The following is a 19,819-nucleotide window of genomic DNA, read 5'->3' on the forward strand; positions in this document are numbered from 1 at the left end:
GTAACAATCAACACCAACGTCCCAGTTAGACCATCGCACTTCAGCGTAGCTATCAACAAGTTAGCGTCACAATGTCACTATCACACTTCAACGTGTTAACCAACGTACTTCAGCGCGGACCATCGCACTTCAGCGTGACCATCGCGGTTCGGAGTACCATCGCGGTTCAGAGTCCTACATATACATATATATATGTATATAATTCGTCTCAAATTTAGCCCAACAATGTTAGATCTTCAAATTTGCAGTTTCTTCCCTCAGCGGGATTCTAAACGTTGCTTCTGTGACATCGTGGCAACACCGCCTAGACCGTGTTAAGCGCCCTACACCACTCGACCACCTTAATATAGGCTACATAAAAATATGGCTTTCGATGGTCGATGTAATGTTTTTCCTCGTCGGCTTTATCTAGGTTTGTTACACAGTACATGATGTATAGTGGCAAGAAAATGGTGTACTTTTCAGATCAGCTAGTTTGTCTGTCGTAAAGGATGATAATGTTGATTGCCATGCCGCCACATCAAATTGTAATTTTATCATACACGTCTAAACATGTGACAACTTTATGGCTGACATTCTCCATCGGATAACACGTGGTTATACAGGGATAACACCATAACATATATATAATTCGTCTCAAATTTAGCCCAACGATGATAGATCTTCAAATTTTCGTTAGCAACTTTTTGTTCTTCCCTCAGCGGGAATCGAACACTTGCTTCTGTGACATCGTGGCAACACCGCCTGCACTGTGTCCAGCGCCCTACACCACTCGACCACCTAGGCTACATATTAGATATAGCTTTTGGTGGTCGATGTAATGCCTTTCCTCGTCGGCTTTATCTAGGGTTGTAACATAGTACATGATGTATAGTGGTAAGTAGATGGTGTACGTTTCAGATCAGCTATTTCTTTTATATATTATATTATTTTATATAAATAGAAACATAGCGTCCATATACTTAAAATAGAAACAAGGTTTCAGGTACATGTAATACTATTTGAACCACGTGATCGAAATAAGCAATGAAAAAAAAGAATGCTGCACCATATGTAATATTGAGTAAACACTAAATACTGTCAATGTTCGCATAACTTACTGTCATGATTTTAATACGACGTAGGCAACATAATTGCTTACACGTTCTAGATTTATCAAGTTATTAACCTATCAAATTTAACACAATGCTTAAATCTGTTGCGGCAAAGCCAATATTAAGCTACGAGACTTTTATGTAGTATAAACATCATACTGACGTCCAGCAAATTAATATTTATACCGTCTACACGTGGTTTACGATAAGAAAGGTACACTTGTTAGTTACTGTTGTCCATTATTTTATTTTTCAAATAAAGAGACAAGCCATAAATGTTGTATATGACAGGTACATCGGTTAAATGCATTTAACACATCATCTGATCTTATTGAAGTTTTTGTTTATTATGGAAATTTGAGGTTTGATTAAGTTGATTTTTTTTAATATTCGTAGGAAATCCTTACCCATCATCAGAAAAATTTGGCCTCAGACTTATGATATTTCTTATCAGAAATTTTACCCAGATTGACATAGTAGATATTCTTCCAAAAGAAAGGAATGAGAGTATAGGTGCTGACTTATCCAGACTGAAGTATTATCGGAATAAAGTTATACATAACCATGGGAGTTTCTCTGAAAATGAATTTACTAGTTACTGGAATGATATCTGCCAGGTATGCATTATTTACAATTTGTACATGGTATGATTTCCACCTATCAAAAACACCGTAAGAAGTTTCGCCTTTTTTGTCACGATCGAACACATTCATTTCAGAATTTAAGGTGGAGTAATATATTTTCACCGTGTGATATTTTGCACTATTAAACGGATGTTAGTCTTAAACAGTCATTTTGATCTTAACAACATCTGAAAAGTCTGAACCTAAAAAACGTTAAGTCTTGTTAACAGTTTAAGTTAATTTTGTCTTTTTGCCGTGTTTCGTTTTTTGCCATGTGAATTTAAATATCCCTTTAGTATTTTTCGCCTCTCCTTTTTAGATAATTTCATGTTGTAAATTCAGTGACGTTCAGACGTTTGAGTTGCTGTTAATCTAATACTGTTCAGTAGCTTGTTAGAAAAATGCAGTATGTTATTGTTCTGTACAGGTAAAGGTAAATAGCAAAAAAGAACAGCCTGAATATAGACTGAACCGATCTTATTCGACTGCAAGCGAATTGCGTAAACATAACTGAATATACCAAAGTAGACCAATCTGAAAATTAACTTAAAGACTTAACATGACTTGATAATAAAAACCGTTTCCCTCGGTTTTAGTTTGTAACCCGAATTTGTTTTCTCTTAATCGATTTATGACTTCTGAACAGCGGCAAACTACTGTTGCCTTTATTATTCATAACATTTGATTGAGGCAAACTAAAGTTAGAGAACGGAATCTAATTTTGGGACGTACGTACGTACGGACAGATGGACAAGTGTGACACTTAATGTCCCCTCCGCCTCGGAGGGGACGTAATAAAGAAACGTAAATATAAACATTAACGGTTTCGTGAAAGTAAAGCGCACAGTATTACAGCAATTATAGAGGGTTATACCTGACTTTTATATGTAGGTATACTTGTATTATAAATAAAGTTAAATTACAGGTTGTCGTAAGGCTACGTAAAATTACAGAAGAGAACTCCCAAGATGCAATAGATGAAAACGATCCCTTGGCGAAGAAAATACTTGGTATGAAACCACTTGTTATTGGATTTTCATGTTGCCCAAATAAGCAAATAAAATTTAATGAATTTAAATTTCAGAAAATTGTTCTTAAAACTATTACAAAAAGGTATGAACAAAAAATAAAATAAAAAAAAACTTTTAAGTAAAATATTGAAAGTAACACACAATAAAGTTTAAAGTAATGTAAACATGTAAATTGATATATATATATTGGAAAATGTTGTTTGTGCTGTATTAAGACACCTCTACCAAGAAATTTGTTTTGCATGCACACGTATAAAATTTGCGGTTTTTATCCAACGCAATCATAGGTTTGAACGTTGTTTTCAATTTAGACTTTTTATATATATATTGCGTTGGATAAAAACCGCAATTTTTATACGTGTGCATGTAATACAAATTTCTTGGTAGAGGGGTCTAAATACAGCACAAACAACAATTTCCAAAAGAACATTTTAACAAAACGCATTTGACTAACAGGTCAAACAAATGATGTTCTTAAACCCTGCTGACTGCCATTGGCGATTGCCAAATAAATTGATCACCAGATCTAACAAATGGATCTTAATATTAATTTAATACCAAACAGAAAACAATAAACTTGTGGAAAAGATGGTATACAACACAAACATGAGGTGCAAAAATTTGTACACCATATCCGGATTTCGACAATTAATGTCTCTTCAGTGATGTTAGGGATCGAAACGGTATTTGGAAGGCCCTATAGTTTACCTCAATTTAGGATAGACTCTTGAATTTTAAAGAGTCGGAATAGGATGAACGGATCATATAAACCCAAAGGGGTCTAAATATAGCACAAACAACAATTTCCAAAAGAACAAAAAAGTGAAAAAGTCTATTTTACCAAAACGCATTTGACTAACAGGTCGAATATCTGATGTTCTTAAACCCTGCTGACTACCATTGGCGATTGCCAAATAAATTGATCACCAGATCTAACAAAAGGATCTTAATATTAATTTAATACCAAACAGAAAACAATAAACTTGTTCTTTTGGAAATTGTTGTTTGTGCTGTATTTAGACCCCTCTACCAAGAAATTTGTATTACATGCATACGTATACAAATTGCGGTTTTTATCCAACGCAATCATAGGTTTGAACGTTATTTTCAATTTAGACTTTTTATATTTTTTCGTTTGGGCTTGTATTATATTTTCCTTCGGGTTTATATGATACGTTCATCCTATTTCGACTCTTTAAAATTCAAGTGTCTATCCTAAATTGAGGTAAACTATAGGGCCTTCCAAATACCGTTTCGATCCCTAACATCACTGAAGAGACATTAATTGTCGAAATCCGGATATGGTGTACAAATATTTGCACCTCATGTTTGTGTTGTATACCATCTTTTCCACAAGTTTATTGTTTTTTGTTTGGTATTAAATTAATATTAAGATTCATTTGTTAGATCTGGTGATCAATTTATTTGGCAATCGCCAATGGCAGTCAGCAGGGTTTAAGAACATCAGTTGTTCGACCTTTTAGTCAAATGCGTTTTGTTAAAATAGACTTTTTCGTTCTTTTGGAAATTGTTGTTTCTGCTGTATATATATATATATATATAAACATCTTGTTTAATCATGATAATATACATATTTTGCCCTCATTATTGTCAAGAATTTACTATAAAAATAAAGGGGTGTGGTATGATTTTAAAAAGAAAAAAGGCTATTGCCCATAAACAAAAGGCAAAAAAATATGTGACTGATTATGACATGTCACTGCATGGCATATGACAATGAACAAAAACCTATATCGTATAATAAGTTATAAAATAGTAAGCTATAGAAAGACCCCTATGCGATAAGTAGAACAATTCAAAAGGGAAAATCAACGACCAGATTTATACTACAACAATAAACGAAAATCAAATATGACAGTCGGCAACAAGCGAACACTAGATAACAGGTTTTTGGATAAGGACAGGCACATACATACTGTGATGCAGTCTAACATGTCTGTGAACCATAAACGCTCCCTACGATGGTGGTGTAACAACACAACATCAGAACAAGTAGTGAATGGGTTACTCATTTAATCGTAATAATACCAGCAGACTAAACTCACTAGTTTTATTTTATGACAACTGATTGAAATGCGCATCAAACGGAACTACTTCGCAATTTGAATTCTAAAAACTATATCGTATAATTTTCATTTTGATTACTAGTAGTTTTGATTGGATAGTTTGACATATTTAATAATGAAATATCAATATTGTGTTTGAAAACATGCGGACAGGAACTTGTATTTGATGAACAGAAATATCTGTTAACTGGTACTGCTTATAAATTACCAGAGAAATGTATGTGTTCAAATCTTTAAATACACTAGTGCTGCCTCCTAATTACTAACACTGTTAATTTGTAACAGTTGTTACATCCCGAGAAGTGAACAGTATTGAAATAAGGAGATGAGTTTGCCAATCAAACAACTCTCCACCAGAGATCAAACGAAGTGAATGGAAGCAATAATAGGCTACCAAACGACCTCAACAATAAAAACAAATCCATACCGTTTAAAAGTCCCCGACATGACAAATATGAAACAATTCAAACGGAAAAAAAAAATAAAGGGCCTAATTCCTAACAATACAATTTACGAAAAACAAATATGACAGACATGAAACAACGTCAACTACTGAACTACAGGCTCTTGACTTTGGACAAGCACATAAAGAATGTGACTTTGTTAAACATGTTTGTGATTCATCAACCCTCCCCTAACATGTAACAGTGGTCACACAAAATAAGAACAAACTGTAAAACTCAGTTGCAATTAGCTTAACTCAAAAGATCGGTACCATTTACAAAAATAACTAAAATAAAAACAATATACGCAATGCACCGAAATATTAAGTTACTGAAAGCTAGTTCCAAGCCAATTATGACCAATAAATAATTTAATGCTCTATGACCGATCAACTACATGTAGTCATTGTCAATAAACAAATGGAAAATACTCCAATAATAACAAAACGGATAGCTATATATATCCCGGTGTCTGTCTAATATAGGTTATGAAAAAACAATTATATTTATTATAAAGATCAACATGACGGTTCCACTAGTCCTGCTGGAGATCTTAAGATCACCCTCAGTTTTGGTGGGGTTTGTGTTGCTCAGTCTTTGTTTTCTCCTTAGTGTTATGTGACTTTTCATCGTCTTTCAGTTTTTGTCGTGGTGATGGCAGTTTTTCTTCGACTTATGAGTTTTGAATGTCCCTTTGGTATCTTCCGCCTCTTTTTGAGACACAGGGTTGCAGCCAATTAAATGGAGATAGCATGACATTAACAATTAAGAGTAAATGTGTGGCTTATATTGATTGGTCGTTGTGTGCACCCAATATTTATATACCTAGACACCTCGTGGACTCTTCCATATACCAAATGATGAATGGTATATTTTCCATTGCCCTAAAGGAAATAAGAAGTATTTTTATACGACCGCAAAAAAATTTTTCGGTCGTATATTGGTATGACGTTGGCGTCGTCTCGTCGTTGTCGTCGTCGTCGTCCGAAGACAGATTGGTTTTCGCACTCTAACTTTAGTTTAAGTGAATGGATCTCTATGAAATTTTTACCATAAGGTTCAATACCACAAAAGGAAGGTCGGGATTGATTTTGGGGGTTATGGTACCAACAGTTAAGGAATTAGAGGTTAAAAAGGGGGAAAAAAAAGCATTTTTGTAACTTCCAGACATAACTTGTGTGTTAGTGTATGGATCTCTCTGACATTGTACCAAAAGGTTCCATATCACAAAGGGAATGCTGGGATTGATTTTTGGGGGTAATTGCCTCAAAATTTTAGGAATTGGGGGCAAAAAAAGGGGCAAAAAACAAGCATTTTTCTAGTTTCATGACAATAACTTGTGTGTAAGTGTATGGATCTTTCTGAAATTGTACTACAAGGTTCCATATAACAAAGGAAAAGCTGGAATTGAGTTTGGGGGTAATTGCCCAAAACGATTAGGAGTAAGGGGCCAAAAATAAGCATTTTTCTAGTTTCCAGACAACAACTTGTGTTCAAGTGTATGGATCTCTCTGAAATTGTACTGCAAGGTACCATACCATAAAGGGAAGGCTGGAATTGATTTTTGGGGTAATTGCCTCAAAATTTTAGGACAAAGGGGCAAAAAACAAGCATTTTTCTAGTTTCAGGACAATAACTTGTGTGTTAGTGTATGGATCTTCATGAAATTGTACTACAAGGTTCCATATCACAAAAGGAAAGCTGGGTTTGAGTTTTGGGGTAATTGCCCTAAACGTTTAGGAATTTGGGGCCAAAAAGGGCCAAAAACAAGCATTGTTCTAGTTTCCAGACAATAACTTGTGTTCAAGTGTATGGATCTCTCTGAAATTGTACTACAAGGTACCATACCACAAAGGGAAGGCTGGGATTGAGTTTGGGGGTGATGAATCATAAGGGGGTTCAAAAAATTTGGGGGGGATTTTTTTTTCATTTTTTTCCTTTTTTTTTTCTTTAAAATTTTCCATTTTAAATTGGTTATTTCTGATTTATATATAAAAGCAAATAATAATGATATGGTTTGAATTGGTAAATTAAAAACATTTAAGTTCTTAGACCACATTCATTCTGTGTCAGAAACCTATGCTGTGTCAAATATTTAATCACAATCCAAATTCAGTGCTGTATCAAGCTTGAATGTTGTGTCCATACTTTCCCCACTGTTCAGAGTTCGACCTCTGCGGTCGCATCAAGCTGCACCCAGCGGAGCATTTTATTCTAGTCTGTGATGAGACATGCTTTTTAAAATGAAGAATATTTGGATCAGTGGTTGTTCTTTCGTTCTAACAAGATTTCGTCCTACAGTTCAACTTTCTAAAGTCTTTATCCAGAAAATTTTACTATTGTCACCAATAGGGACAAAATTATAGTTTGTAATATTTATACTTTGTGTTTTAAAAAATCAAATATCATGTGACGTGGTATTACCTTGTTCTAAATAATATATATGTTTATATATGTGTTACTTAATACTTAATGATATTAACCTTTTCAAGTACAGAAATGATATCGGCCTTCTTGATATACTGGTCAACAAGTATGTCTACATAAAGGTCACTAGATAAATATTTTTCTCATAGCATATCGTTTCACAAATATGCATAGTGAAAAATAAAATCACAAAATATCATACAACAATGTTGAAATACAGCAAATAGTTTCATTGTTGGATACACACAGCGGTTTCTCGTCTTGTCATAATGCTAGTGATTTTCTTTGATGAGTCTTTTGTAGACAAAACACGCGTCTAGCGTAAAAAGTTACAAACCTAGGATCTTTTATGAGTTTATTTTTGTTACACTGTTTGAGATTCAATTTCTTACATTTAATTACAGGACATTTATTGTATTAAAGATGAATTAATTAATGACCTTTACCGTGACCTATAGTTATTTGGTCTCTAGTGTAGATTTGTTTCTCATTTGAATTGTTTTACATTTGTCAGATCGGGCGGGGCCTTTGATAGCTTACTATGCAGGTTGGATTTCTGTCAGTGTTATTAAGACCGCACGGTGCTTATAGTTGCTTTCTTCTACGTCATTTTGTCTCAGGTGATGAGTTGTCTCATTGGCAATCATATCACATTTTTATATATATTTATTCCGATAAACCGCTGTAAATACAATTGTATACAGAAAACATAAATTTTATACAAACCTTTTTTAAGGTACATATGTTGGGCAAATAAACACTAAATACACTATAATATATACGAAGAAGTCTATCGTCCTTGATTAAAAACAATTCACCTGTATTTTTCAGCATCAATAGTCAAAGATTCTGAAGTAGGAAGAAACAGGTATTTTAAGTTTTGTTAAGAAATTTAACGGTTTACACTGTGTTTCCATTCACGAAATATTAGAGATATGAGTATGCACGGAAAATGTTAAAGGTTTTGGCCGAAACAGCAACAATGTTCAATGCTTTATAAAACAAATGATATACATAGTAGCAGCTAATGGCGCACATTAGACTCTGGTAGAATGTATGATTTCTGTGGGTTGTTTTTAGGGAAAACGAGGTGTTTTAGGGAGAGAGTATGGGGACGTTGTTATAAGTTAAATTAATTGACTACGTAAGTGAACTTACGTATAGCTAATATATATCGGTTGAATAGTCTGGTTGTATTTTAGTCAAAAGCATTAATTCTGAATTATGTACATGAAGCTGAATGAAATAAGAATTTACAATGAGTAATTAAAAATTATAATCAGCACCTTCAAAAAAGAAAACAGTTGTAACAAACATGTGATTGTTTTTTCTAATTTATTGTATCTTAATTGAAACTAAATTAGTACTGTTATTTAGTAGTATTTATTTTACTTTCATTTCAAAATAAATCAATTGAACAAACGTGATTCAAACCTATAACTATTGTCAAACTACCATCCCCCAATATTTGCTATTTCGAAATCTAAAAAGCAAATATTTTATAACGAACAAAACTTGTATTGAGGTCAGAGGTAAAACATATTTGGTTACTTCTTAAATTAAGTAGTTTTGCAATTTTGTAGGGGTTTTTTTTGTGAAGGAAGTTTGAAGTGTGCAAATAAATGTGAATGAAAAAATCCGTAATGATACACGTATTGATATTACTATCTGATAGAATAATGTAGTGTTAACATCTGAAGGATAAACTATTTCAAATTTCTTGTCGTTTTTGATTTTTGGGTTGAAGGATTCAAAAACGACCTTATTCTCCTTCTTTTTATTAAGTAAGTAAATGCAGAAATAAACCCAGATAACAGATAAAATAGACCACTATTGTGACCTAAGTAGCAATAAAATGTATTCACCTTTCTCTTATTTTGACATGCTCGCATCAAATGCGGTGGGTCAATGATTCCATCTGTGGCTGCGTCATATCAATCACTCTAGTATAAGTATTTCTTTCTTTTCCGCAAAGCACATTGCACAAAGGCGTAGATTGGGTAGGGTGACATGTCTTTCTGCGAGTGTTATCTTATATGATATGACGTTAAAACTAATTCAGCGTGTCGGTCTAGTACAAACAAGGAAATATAGATGTAATATAAGCCACATAAAGCTAAGCAGTCATCTAACAGACATATACACATATAACTGATGAACGTATAGCCAAATTAATTATAAACTCATAGAAAAATGTGGATGTATCTTATATTTATTAAAAAATTTGTATAAACCACATTTCCAACATACTTGTACTAGGACAGTCTCTGGAATTTTAAGCGACTTTCATTCAAGTGAGAGGTTTAGCTAGCTATAAAACCAGGTTTAATCCAGCATTTTCTACATAAGGAAATGTCTGTACCAAGTCAGGAATATGACAGTTGTTTTCCATTCGTTTGATGTGTTTGAGCTTTTGATTTTGCCATTTGATAAGGGACTTTCCGATTTGAATTTTCCTTGGAGTTCGGTATTTTTGTTAATTTACTTTTTTTCAAAAAGATTGTGTACGTTCAACTCTTATTTACATGTACACTATTTTGGTCCTTTTATTTCGAAATAAAAAAGTATGAAAAAATATCGAATATTTATATTTATGTTATCATAAAGTTAATCTGTCTGATGTCAGTATTGATATATTTATTTATTTGTCTCGATATTTGCCTTACGTCTTCACAATACATTTAAGGAAAATAATCAAAACAGCTTCATTTTGAGATATTGTCATTAATATATAAACATGATAGATATTCAATTCTTTTTTTACTTGTAGGTACTCACATGTATCAAATACATTCATCCATAAATATAAAACAAAAGCCCAAAACAATCCTTCAAGCCATTGTTCCACTACTAAATTGTCTATTCTTCTTACCAGTACACTTGGTACAATCAAAAACCTGATAATAAATTGTTCAAATAAGGCCTTCGAAAATAGTGGAATTAATTACTTTTGGAGTGTCAAGAACTCGTTGGAAGTACTTGATAAATTGCATGCATATATTGGTGATTTTGAATCTGTTCAAAGTTTTGATTTTTCTACCCTATATACCACATTGCCTCACATTCTCATTAAGAAAAAATTCACACACCTAATTAAATGGGCATTTAAAAAGTCAGAATGTGAATATATATGTTCAAACTCTTTTAGGTCATTTTTTAGTAGCAATAAACAAAAAAACTATGTCAATTGGACATGCTTTGATACTATATATGCCCTTGAATTTTTACTAGATAACATTTTTGTTCGCTTTGGAGATTCCGTATATCGTCAGGTTATCGGAATTCCAATGGGGACTAACTGTGCACCACTTATTGCGGACCTTTTTTTGTATTGCTATGAGTTACAATTTATGACAAAAATCAGTAAAGACCCATCGAAACAACATCTGATACACAAATTTAATAATACTTTTAGATATTTGGATGATATTTTGGCTCTCAATAATGACGACTTCAGTGTGTATACTAAAGAAATTTATCCTGTTGAACTTACTTTAAATAAAGCTAATACTAACAATGACCACTGCCCTTTCCTCGATCTTGATATCTATATCATTAACGGAAAGCTTAATACTAAAATATATGATAAAAGAGATGATTTTTCATTTCCTATCGTTAATTATCCATTTTTAGATGGTGACGTTCCCTTGTCACCATCTTACGGTGTTTATATATCTCAACTTGTACGATTCGCTCGTGTATGTAACAATGTTTTAGATTTTAACGAGAGAAATGTATGTATTACTGAAAAATTATTACACCAGGGTTTTCGATATCACAAACTAGTCAAAACATTTACTAAATTTTATCATCGGTATAAGGACATCATTCGTAAATATAGCTCAACATGCAGACTTCTTATACGTTCAGGTATTTCACATCCAATTTTTTATGGAAATATTCTTTATAAAGCACAAAAATGTCAGTATTCACCTCTGAAACTAACAAAACCTTTAAATAGACTTATTAAGAAGGGATATAGTTACGATACTGTTGTCAGGTCATTAAAGATTGCATATTTTGGCGTTGATATTGATTCACTTATAGGGTCTTTGCATCTGCACTAAACACATTTATTTAAAAACCAGTTGTTGGCATGACACGGGTTATGTTCTTCTCATATATGTTATGATGGTATGATACTAAACCCCTAACGGGAAGGATTGTGCCTGATATTCATATGATGAAGACATAATCTTTCAATCAGTTTAATTGAAGTCTGGAGCTGGCATGTCAGTTAACTGCTAGTAGTCTGTTGTTATTTATGTATTATTGTCATTTTGTTTATTTTCTTTGGTTACATCTTCTGACATCAGACTCGGACTTCTCTTGAACTGAATTTTAATGTGCGTATTGTTATGCGTTTACTTTTCTACATTGGCTAGAGGTATAGGGGGAGGGTTGAGATCTCATAAACATGTTTAACCCCGCCGCATTTTTGCGCCTGTCCCAAGTCAGGAGCCTCTAGCCTTTGTTAGTCTTGTATTATTTTTAATTTTAGTTTCTTGTGTACAATTTGGAGTTTAGTATGGCGTTCATTATCACTGAACTAGTATATATATTTGTTTAGGGGCCAGCTGAAGGACGCCTCCGGGTGCGGGAATTTCTCGCTGCATTGAAGACCTGTTGGTGGCCTTCTGCTGTTGTCTGTTCTGTGGTCGGGTTGTTGTCTCTTTGACACATTCCCCATTTCCATTCTCAATTTTATAATCTTTAACAAATTAGAAACAATCATTTTATGAATCTTAGTACTCGATATATATATATATATATATGTGAAAATCTTGTTTGTGCTGTATTTAGACCCCTCTAACAAGAAATTTGTTTTGCATGCACACGTATAAAAATTGCAGTTTTTTTCCAACTCAATCATAGGTTTGAACGTTGTTTTCAATTTAGACTTGTTTATATTTTTTCTTTTGGGCTTGTATTATATTTGCCTTCGGGTTTATATGATCCGTTCATCCTATGTTGACTCCTCAAAATTCAAGAGTCTATCCTAAATTGAAGTAAATTGTATGGCTTTCCAAATACCGTTTCGATTCCTAACATCAATGAAGAGACATTAATTGTTGATGTTCTTAAACCCTTCTGGCTGCCATGGCGATTGCTAAATAAACGGATCACCAGATGTAACAAAATGGATCTTATTATTTATTTATTGCCAAACAGAAAACAATAAACTTGGGGAAAAGATGGTATACCGCAAACATGAGATGCAAATATTTGTACACCATATCCGGATTTCGACAATTAATGTCTTTTCAGTGATGTTAGGAATCGAAACGGTATTTGGAAGGCCATATAATTTACCTCAATTTAGGATAGACTCTTGAATTTTGAAAGAGTCGAAATAGGATGAACGGATCATATAAACCCGAAGGCAAATATAATACAAGCCCAAACGAAAAAATATAAACAAGTCTAAATTGAAAACAACGTTCAAACCTATGATTGCGTTGCATAAAAACCGCAATTTTTATACGTGTGCATGCAAAACAAATTTCTTGGTATAGGTGTCTAGATACAGCACAAACAACATTTTCCAAAAGACCAAAAAATTGAAAGAGTATATTTTAACAAAACGCATTTGACTAGCAGGTCGCACAACGGATGTTCTTAAACTATGCTGACTGCCAATATATATATGTATCCAAGGTTGTTCAGTAACAGTGGAAGAATACCCGTTAGATCTAAAACAAAATAGAATAGTTGGCATGGTTGATGCATAGATTTTTAAAAAATGCAGCCTGTCGATGCACCCGTTATCTTACTCAATGGCGTTCATTGAATTCCCAGGATGTTTTTCTTTGTTCAACATTTTCTAAACGGAAAACCCAGTTTATAATGTTGGTAGTTTATTTTCTTTTTCTTATTTAAATGGACAACCATCCTTTCCTCCAACAATGTTGTCTTGATTTCTATGGAATAGATATTCTCTCAGTGGTCTTACATATACAAGTAGATAGAGTGATAACTTGGATGGCTTAAAAAGAGACAGAAGCATCAGTGGAGTTATTTCTTTGATAAAAGCACGGCAGATTTTCAATTTTTTTGCACAATTTATGAATATGATTAGGAAAACTTGTTGATTAAATATTTACTATACTATCATGTTTAAGCTGTGCAGTTTATATCGTCAATGCAAGCTTCAAGTACAATCGTTTTATAAGCTTTAAAATGGCTAAAATATAAAAAGGTATTTTAGTTATTTTGTGATTTGCTTTTTTTCTTTTCCCATTTTTGTCATTGTATGTTTTTTTAAATTTATTTCGTTGTGCAATAAAAATGTCTTGTTCATAGTTTATTGTAATAAAAATTACATAATCATTGTAAAATAATTCTCTTTTGAAATTTGATAATTTATAAAAACAAATTGAAAAAAGATATATGTAAAAAAAAACAAATATTATTTCATTTTAGCGTTCCACAAACTATCACAACAGACGAGTCTATGTATCTGCGTATTGTCCACTTGCTGCACAGAGAGGCTTGTCCGGTTGTTAGGGTAAAATTTGATGTTGTATTTCCACCACTTGATCTGAAAAGAATTCTTATAGAAAAACAGGGGATTTTATATGATGAAAAAGTACGGAAAATAACTACTGCACACTGGGATCTTATGTATCCGAAAACAGGTATACTTTAACACTTAACTTAGACTTCTTTAGGTTTTATGACCATAAAATGTGTTCCCTAAAATAAATCCAATATTTGATGGGTATTGGGTGATGCATGCGAGTAGCTTTAAATAAAATTGAAATATAACATTTGAATAAAATCAGCAGTCTATTTGGTAAAATGATTTTATTTGGGGCATTGGAACAACGAGTAACAGTGTGAAATTCTGTATATAAGCAATAAACAAATCCAATTAAAAAATAGAATTGAAGGAATTGCATGACATCAAAATATAATAAGACCGATTACTGTGAAAATGGCACAATAGGCGATTGGACATAATCAGCGAATATATAGATCAGAAGACTCTCCTGTAATCTAAAGATCTATGACCGCAAAACATGTATCTTGAGTGAGTTAAGACAGACACATCAGTTCAGTCAACCGATTCTTTATGGTCACATTCAAACCTTTGTAGTGTCGATTTCAATCGTTCTTCTTCATATCTATATTGGATCAGTGGTGTGGTTGTTTTGTTTGAGAAGAGTACATGTGTTTTTAGTTATTTAGGTTTCATTTGTTTTAGTTGTAGTTCCTTTTAGTGATATGTTATTTCTAAATGTAGGCGTTGTCTCTACCGATAAAGGTTTTTGTCATGATTAACCTTGTTTTTATTTCAAATTTTTACTTTTGATTGAACTGTAGGCTTAAAGAGTTTACATCTACGGATGGATTTATTTATTTTGATGGTGCCCCGACTCGAGACATTTATCAATTCGATATTTTAAGATACATAAATACTGGGCAAGTCAATAAAAATTCATCAAAGATATCAGACTTATATTTTGGTACGCAATGAAGGGTAAAAAAAGACTTTGCCTTTAAGGATATCCGTAATTATATGAGAGATGTGTGATAAATTTCCATGTATCTGTTCACCAGAAGTGGCCTGATACCATAACGAAGTTACAAATTTCATGGTTAGAAATATTTATATTTCATAATAATGTTAAAAGATGTAAAACATCAAAGTAAACACATAAAGCTGCGATATTCTGATTTTTGAGATTTTAGACTTTCTGAAAATGACCATGGTTTCAAAAATACTAAGCGGTAATAGCCCCAACAATAGCACTTTGTGTCGACGTCTGAAAAACAAGACATAGTTTTACAACTATGTGGTCTAGGGCGCTGGACACGGTGCAGACGGTGTTGCCACGACATCACAGACGCCAGAGTAAATTCCGCTAAGGGAAGAACAAAAATTTGCTAACGCAAATTTACAGATCTAACATTGTTGGGCTAAATTTGAAACGAATTATATATATATATATATAAGTCTGAAAATTACACCCAACAGTGTTAGAATTAGACTTTTATGCTGACAAATTTTTGTCCCTCAACGGGATTCGAACTCACACCTTTGATACACTACAGCACCAATCGCTTAGCCTCATGTCCAGCGCTCTAGACCACACGACCACATCCGCTATATAAAAATATAACTTCAATAGTCGTAGTCTTACCTTGTCACGTAAGGCGAATCTAGAGATAGACATAAGACATGTGTTTTTAAGCGTGTGAAGATGTTATATTAATATTTAATACACAATGTATTTGTTATTTGTCAGCAATCTAACTCAACAATTTTTAAATTTTATATATATATAAGTGCCTAAGAATGTAACTTTAACACACTAATGAGTGTTATAAAATTAGTTGTTATATTTTATATTATTCATGCAATATTTCGCTAAACAAATTAGCTTCATCAGGCGCGTGCAGCCAACCAGGTAAAAGTTAGAGGCTGTAAAGAAATGTTTGCAGCTCAATGTTAAATGTCTAGAAAAATATTTTTGCCGCTTATTGTACATAGCAATTCTTAAATCAAAACAAATAGTTGTTTTAGTTAAATAGAATGAAGTTCAGGATTCATTCCTTTGGTTTTGGGTAGAACTGTTTTTAATCTCTCTCATTAAGTCCATCAGGTTCGAGAGTACGTAGCTGATGTCAAAAGTTTGCCCTGTTCTTAAGAGGTGTCTCGTAATTGGACAGTTTCTTCCTTTTGTATAAAAAGACCGATGATTGTTAAGTCTGATGTTGAATTTCGTTTCTGTTTCACCAACATACTGCAGCTTGCAAGTTCCACAAGTAAGAATATAAATACTATTTTCCGTTTTGCAATTAGATGTAACATAGATGTTGTATCGCTGCTTTGTTACTGTGCCCCTGAATGAGTGGTCAGTGTTGGCGACTTTACAGCACTTACAATTGGTTCTTCCGCATTGTTTGTAACACCCAATTTTAGAAGTCTCTTGTTTCTTTACTTTAGATGTGACAAGTATGTCTTTGAGATTTTTGGGTCTGCGATAGGCAATAACAGGAGGTGATGGAAAAATTTGTTTTAAGGAAGAGTCATTTTCGATAAGACGCCAGTGCTTGCGGATAGTAGATGAAATATTTGTCAAATCGGGATGGAAGGTGACAACAAACGGAATTCGATCTGCGCGGGTCGTCTTATCTTTGTATTCCGAGGATATCTCGATCTTTTTCTTGGGCTTTATCAAAAGCGTCAGTGATGTTTTTGCTATAGTATCCTCTTGATTTTAGTTGTTTTTTTAGTTGTCCCAAACGATAGTTGAGTTTGGATTCCGAGGAGCAAATTCGCTTTAGTCTGATGGCTTGACTGTAAGGTATGCTCCTGGAGCAGTGTTTCGGGTGACAACTTTTTGGAGAAAGGAACTGGTGTTTATTAGTTATCTTTGTGTGGAGATCAGTTGTCATGACCCCGTTTTTAGCTTACCTGGCCCAGTGCCAAGTGATCTTTTCTCATCACTTGGCGTCCGTCGTCCGTCGTCGTCCGGCGTCGTCCGTCGTCGTCGTTAACTTTTTACATTTTGAACTCCTCTAGAGAACCACTGAATGGAATGAAACCAAACATGGCATGAATGTTCCTTATGAGGTGCTGACCAAGTGTTCTTACTTTGTAGCGGATCCATCATCAAAGATGGCCGCCAGCGGGGGACTTAGTTTAACATAGGACCCTACGGGAAATACATACAAATGTCTTCTTTTAGAGAAACACTGAATGGAATGAAACCAAACATGGCATGAATGTTCCTTATGAGGTGCTGACCATGTGTTGTTACTTTGAAGCTGGTCCATTATCCAAGATGGCCGCCAGCGGGGGACCTAGTTTAACATTGGACCCTATGGGAAATACATACAAATGTTTTCTTTTAGAGAACCACTGAATGGAATGAAACCAAAAATGGCATGCATGTTCCTTTTGAGGTGCTGACCAAGTGGTGTTACTTTGAAGCTGATCCTTCATCCATGATGGCCGCCAGATGGGGACAATGTTTAACAAAGGACCCTATGGACAAAACATACAAATGTCTTCTTTTAGAGAACCACATACTGAATGGATTGAAACCAAACATGGCATGAATGTTCCTTATGAGGTGCTGACTAAGTTTTGTTACTTTGAAGCTGATCCTTCATCCATGATGGCCGCCAATGGGGGGACTTCCTTTAACATAAGACCCTATGGGAAATACAAACAAATGCTTCTTCAAGAGGTGCACTGAATGGAATGAAACCAAAATATGGCATAAATGTTTCTTATGAGTTGCTGATGAAGTGTTGCTACTTTGTTGCCGATTTACTGTTCAAGATGGCCACCAGGATTTTTTATTAAATTACAGGACCAATATTAAACCAAATTTGGCCTCACTCATTATTAGGGTATCTGTTATGATTTTAATCTATTTTTACATGATTTCCAAAACCAAAGTAGAATCGGGTGAGAGACACAGGCTCTTGAGAGCCTCTAGTTTACAAATGTGGTGGTGTCGAGAAAAGCAATTTTCTCGCTTGAAAATTCAGATGAAAATTTAATTGAATGATGGAACTGATTACAATGATCTTAGAAATCTTGTAAATGTTCTGCAGTATCGTTCCATTTCATGTCAATATCATCAATAAAACGGAGCCATGACATTTTATATATATATAAAGTCAACTTTCTGATGAAAGATTTTATAAAAAATTAAGACTCTGACCCAACCCCTCAATTCAAAAAAGAGGTCACCACTAACTTGAAAATCATTTGTGAACAGGGTCATATTGATGAAGACACATTTGAATATCTTAAACCTGAAAAATGAAAGCCGGGGTGTTTCTATCTTCTGCCCAAAATACACAAAGTCAATAATCAAGTAGACCAATTGTTTCTACCAATGACCACCCTACTGAGAAAATATCAAAATTCATTGACTTTCATTTCAGACCACATGAAAAAAATATACCATCCTATATACAAGATACAACACACTATCGTACGAAAATAGAATCCTTGAACCCTTTCCCACCTGAAACAATCCTTGTCTCGCTCGATGTGACCTCTCTGTATACTAACATCCCCCATGACGATGGTATTGAAGCCTGTAGGGAAGTCTTGAACTCTCGCAACACCTTACACCCACCAACTGAATGTCTAGTCCAGCTTCTTACTTTGGTATTGAAATGCAATAACTTCACATTCAATGGTGAACACTTCCTCCAGGTTAATGGAACAGCAATGGGAACACAGATTGCTCCGTCTTATGCCAATCTTTTTATGGGCAAATTAGGACAGCAAAATCTCAATTCTTCTCTTTATCAACCTCTCTCTAATTCCGATTCATCAACGTTATTGACACGAAGTGAGATAATACTGAACAAGAACTCAATGTGTTCATTCAACATGCCAACGATGCCAATCTCTCAATGAAATTCACTTATGAAATCTCTGACTCTAAGACCACATTTCTTGACACTGCTACGCAAGTGAAGGATGAATCATATTAACAGATATGTATTGCAAGCCCACAGACAAACATCAATATCTTTCTCCTCGGAATTGTCATGCTATGTAATCCTAAAAATTGCACCAAGAGCAATCCCTACAGCCAGACCATACGAATAAAACGGATTTGCTCCACCAATGATACTGCAAAAAGGCGACCACAAGAACTTCGCGGTCACCTAAACAATCGGGACTAAAGAAGAAAAGACATTGGTAAAGGTTTCTCTCGTGCTAACAACATGAGCCGAGATGAACTTTTATAATATAATGACAAAAAGGTCAACAAAAGAGTGTCGTTTGTGTTGACTTACCATTCCAAATTTGACAAGTCATCACACCTTATCCGCGAAAATTGGAAAGCATCGAAAAACATCCTAAACTATTCAAGATCTTTTCCGAGCCACCTGTACTATCGTTCTGTAGGCTCAAAAGCTTTAAAGACTTGCTGGTGAGAGATGATTTATCCTCCCAATCAGGCTCTTCATCTGTTGGCTCTTGCAAGGAGGGCAGAAACAAACGATGGCCGACTTGCAAGCAAATACTGAATATCCAGACTTTTAACAGTTCAGTCACTCCACTGGTACGGAATACACCATATTTTACAATGTTAATTACAAGACTACAAACGCTATGTATCTTCTACA

The 19,819-nt window shown here is 34.1% G+C and overlaps 1 protein-coding gene across 2 annotated transcripts in view; it reads left to right on the plus strand.

The window, feature by feature from the left end:
- Positions 1-19,819, plus strand: part of LOC127706463 (uncharacterized) — a 94,269-nt gene that overhangs the window by 69,296 nt on the left and 5,154 nt on the right. Inside the window, exons 11-14 of one of the 2 annotated variants that reach the window (XM_052211089.1) lie at positions 1,491-1,711; positions 2,643-2,727; positions 8,537-8,573; positions 14,129-14,343. In XM_052211089.1, coding sequence (XP_052067049.1) covers positions 1,491-1,711; positions 2,643-2,727; positions 8,537-8,573; positions 14,129-14,343 — 558 coding nt within the window. The remainder of the gene's footprint in view (positions 1-1,490; positions 1,712-2,642; positions 2,728-8,536; positions 8,574-14,128; positions 14,344-19,819) is intronic. The other variant, XM_052211090.1, reaches the window with a different exon arrangement.

Source organism: Mytilus californianus, unplaced genomic scaffold, assembly GCF_021869535.1.
Source record: "Mytilus californianus isolate M0D057914Y unplaced genomic scaffold, xbMytCali1.0.p SCAF_6, whole genome shotgun sequence".
NCBI lineage: Eukaryota > Metazoa > Mollusca > Bivalvia > Mytilida > Mytilidae > Mytilus > Mytilus californianus.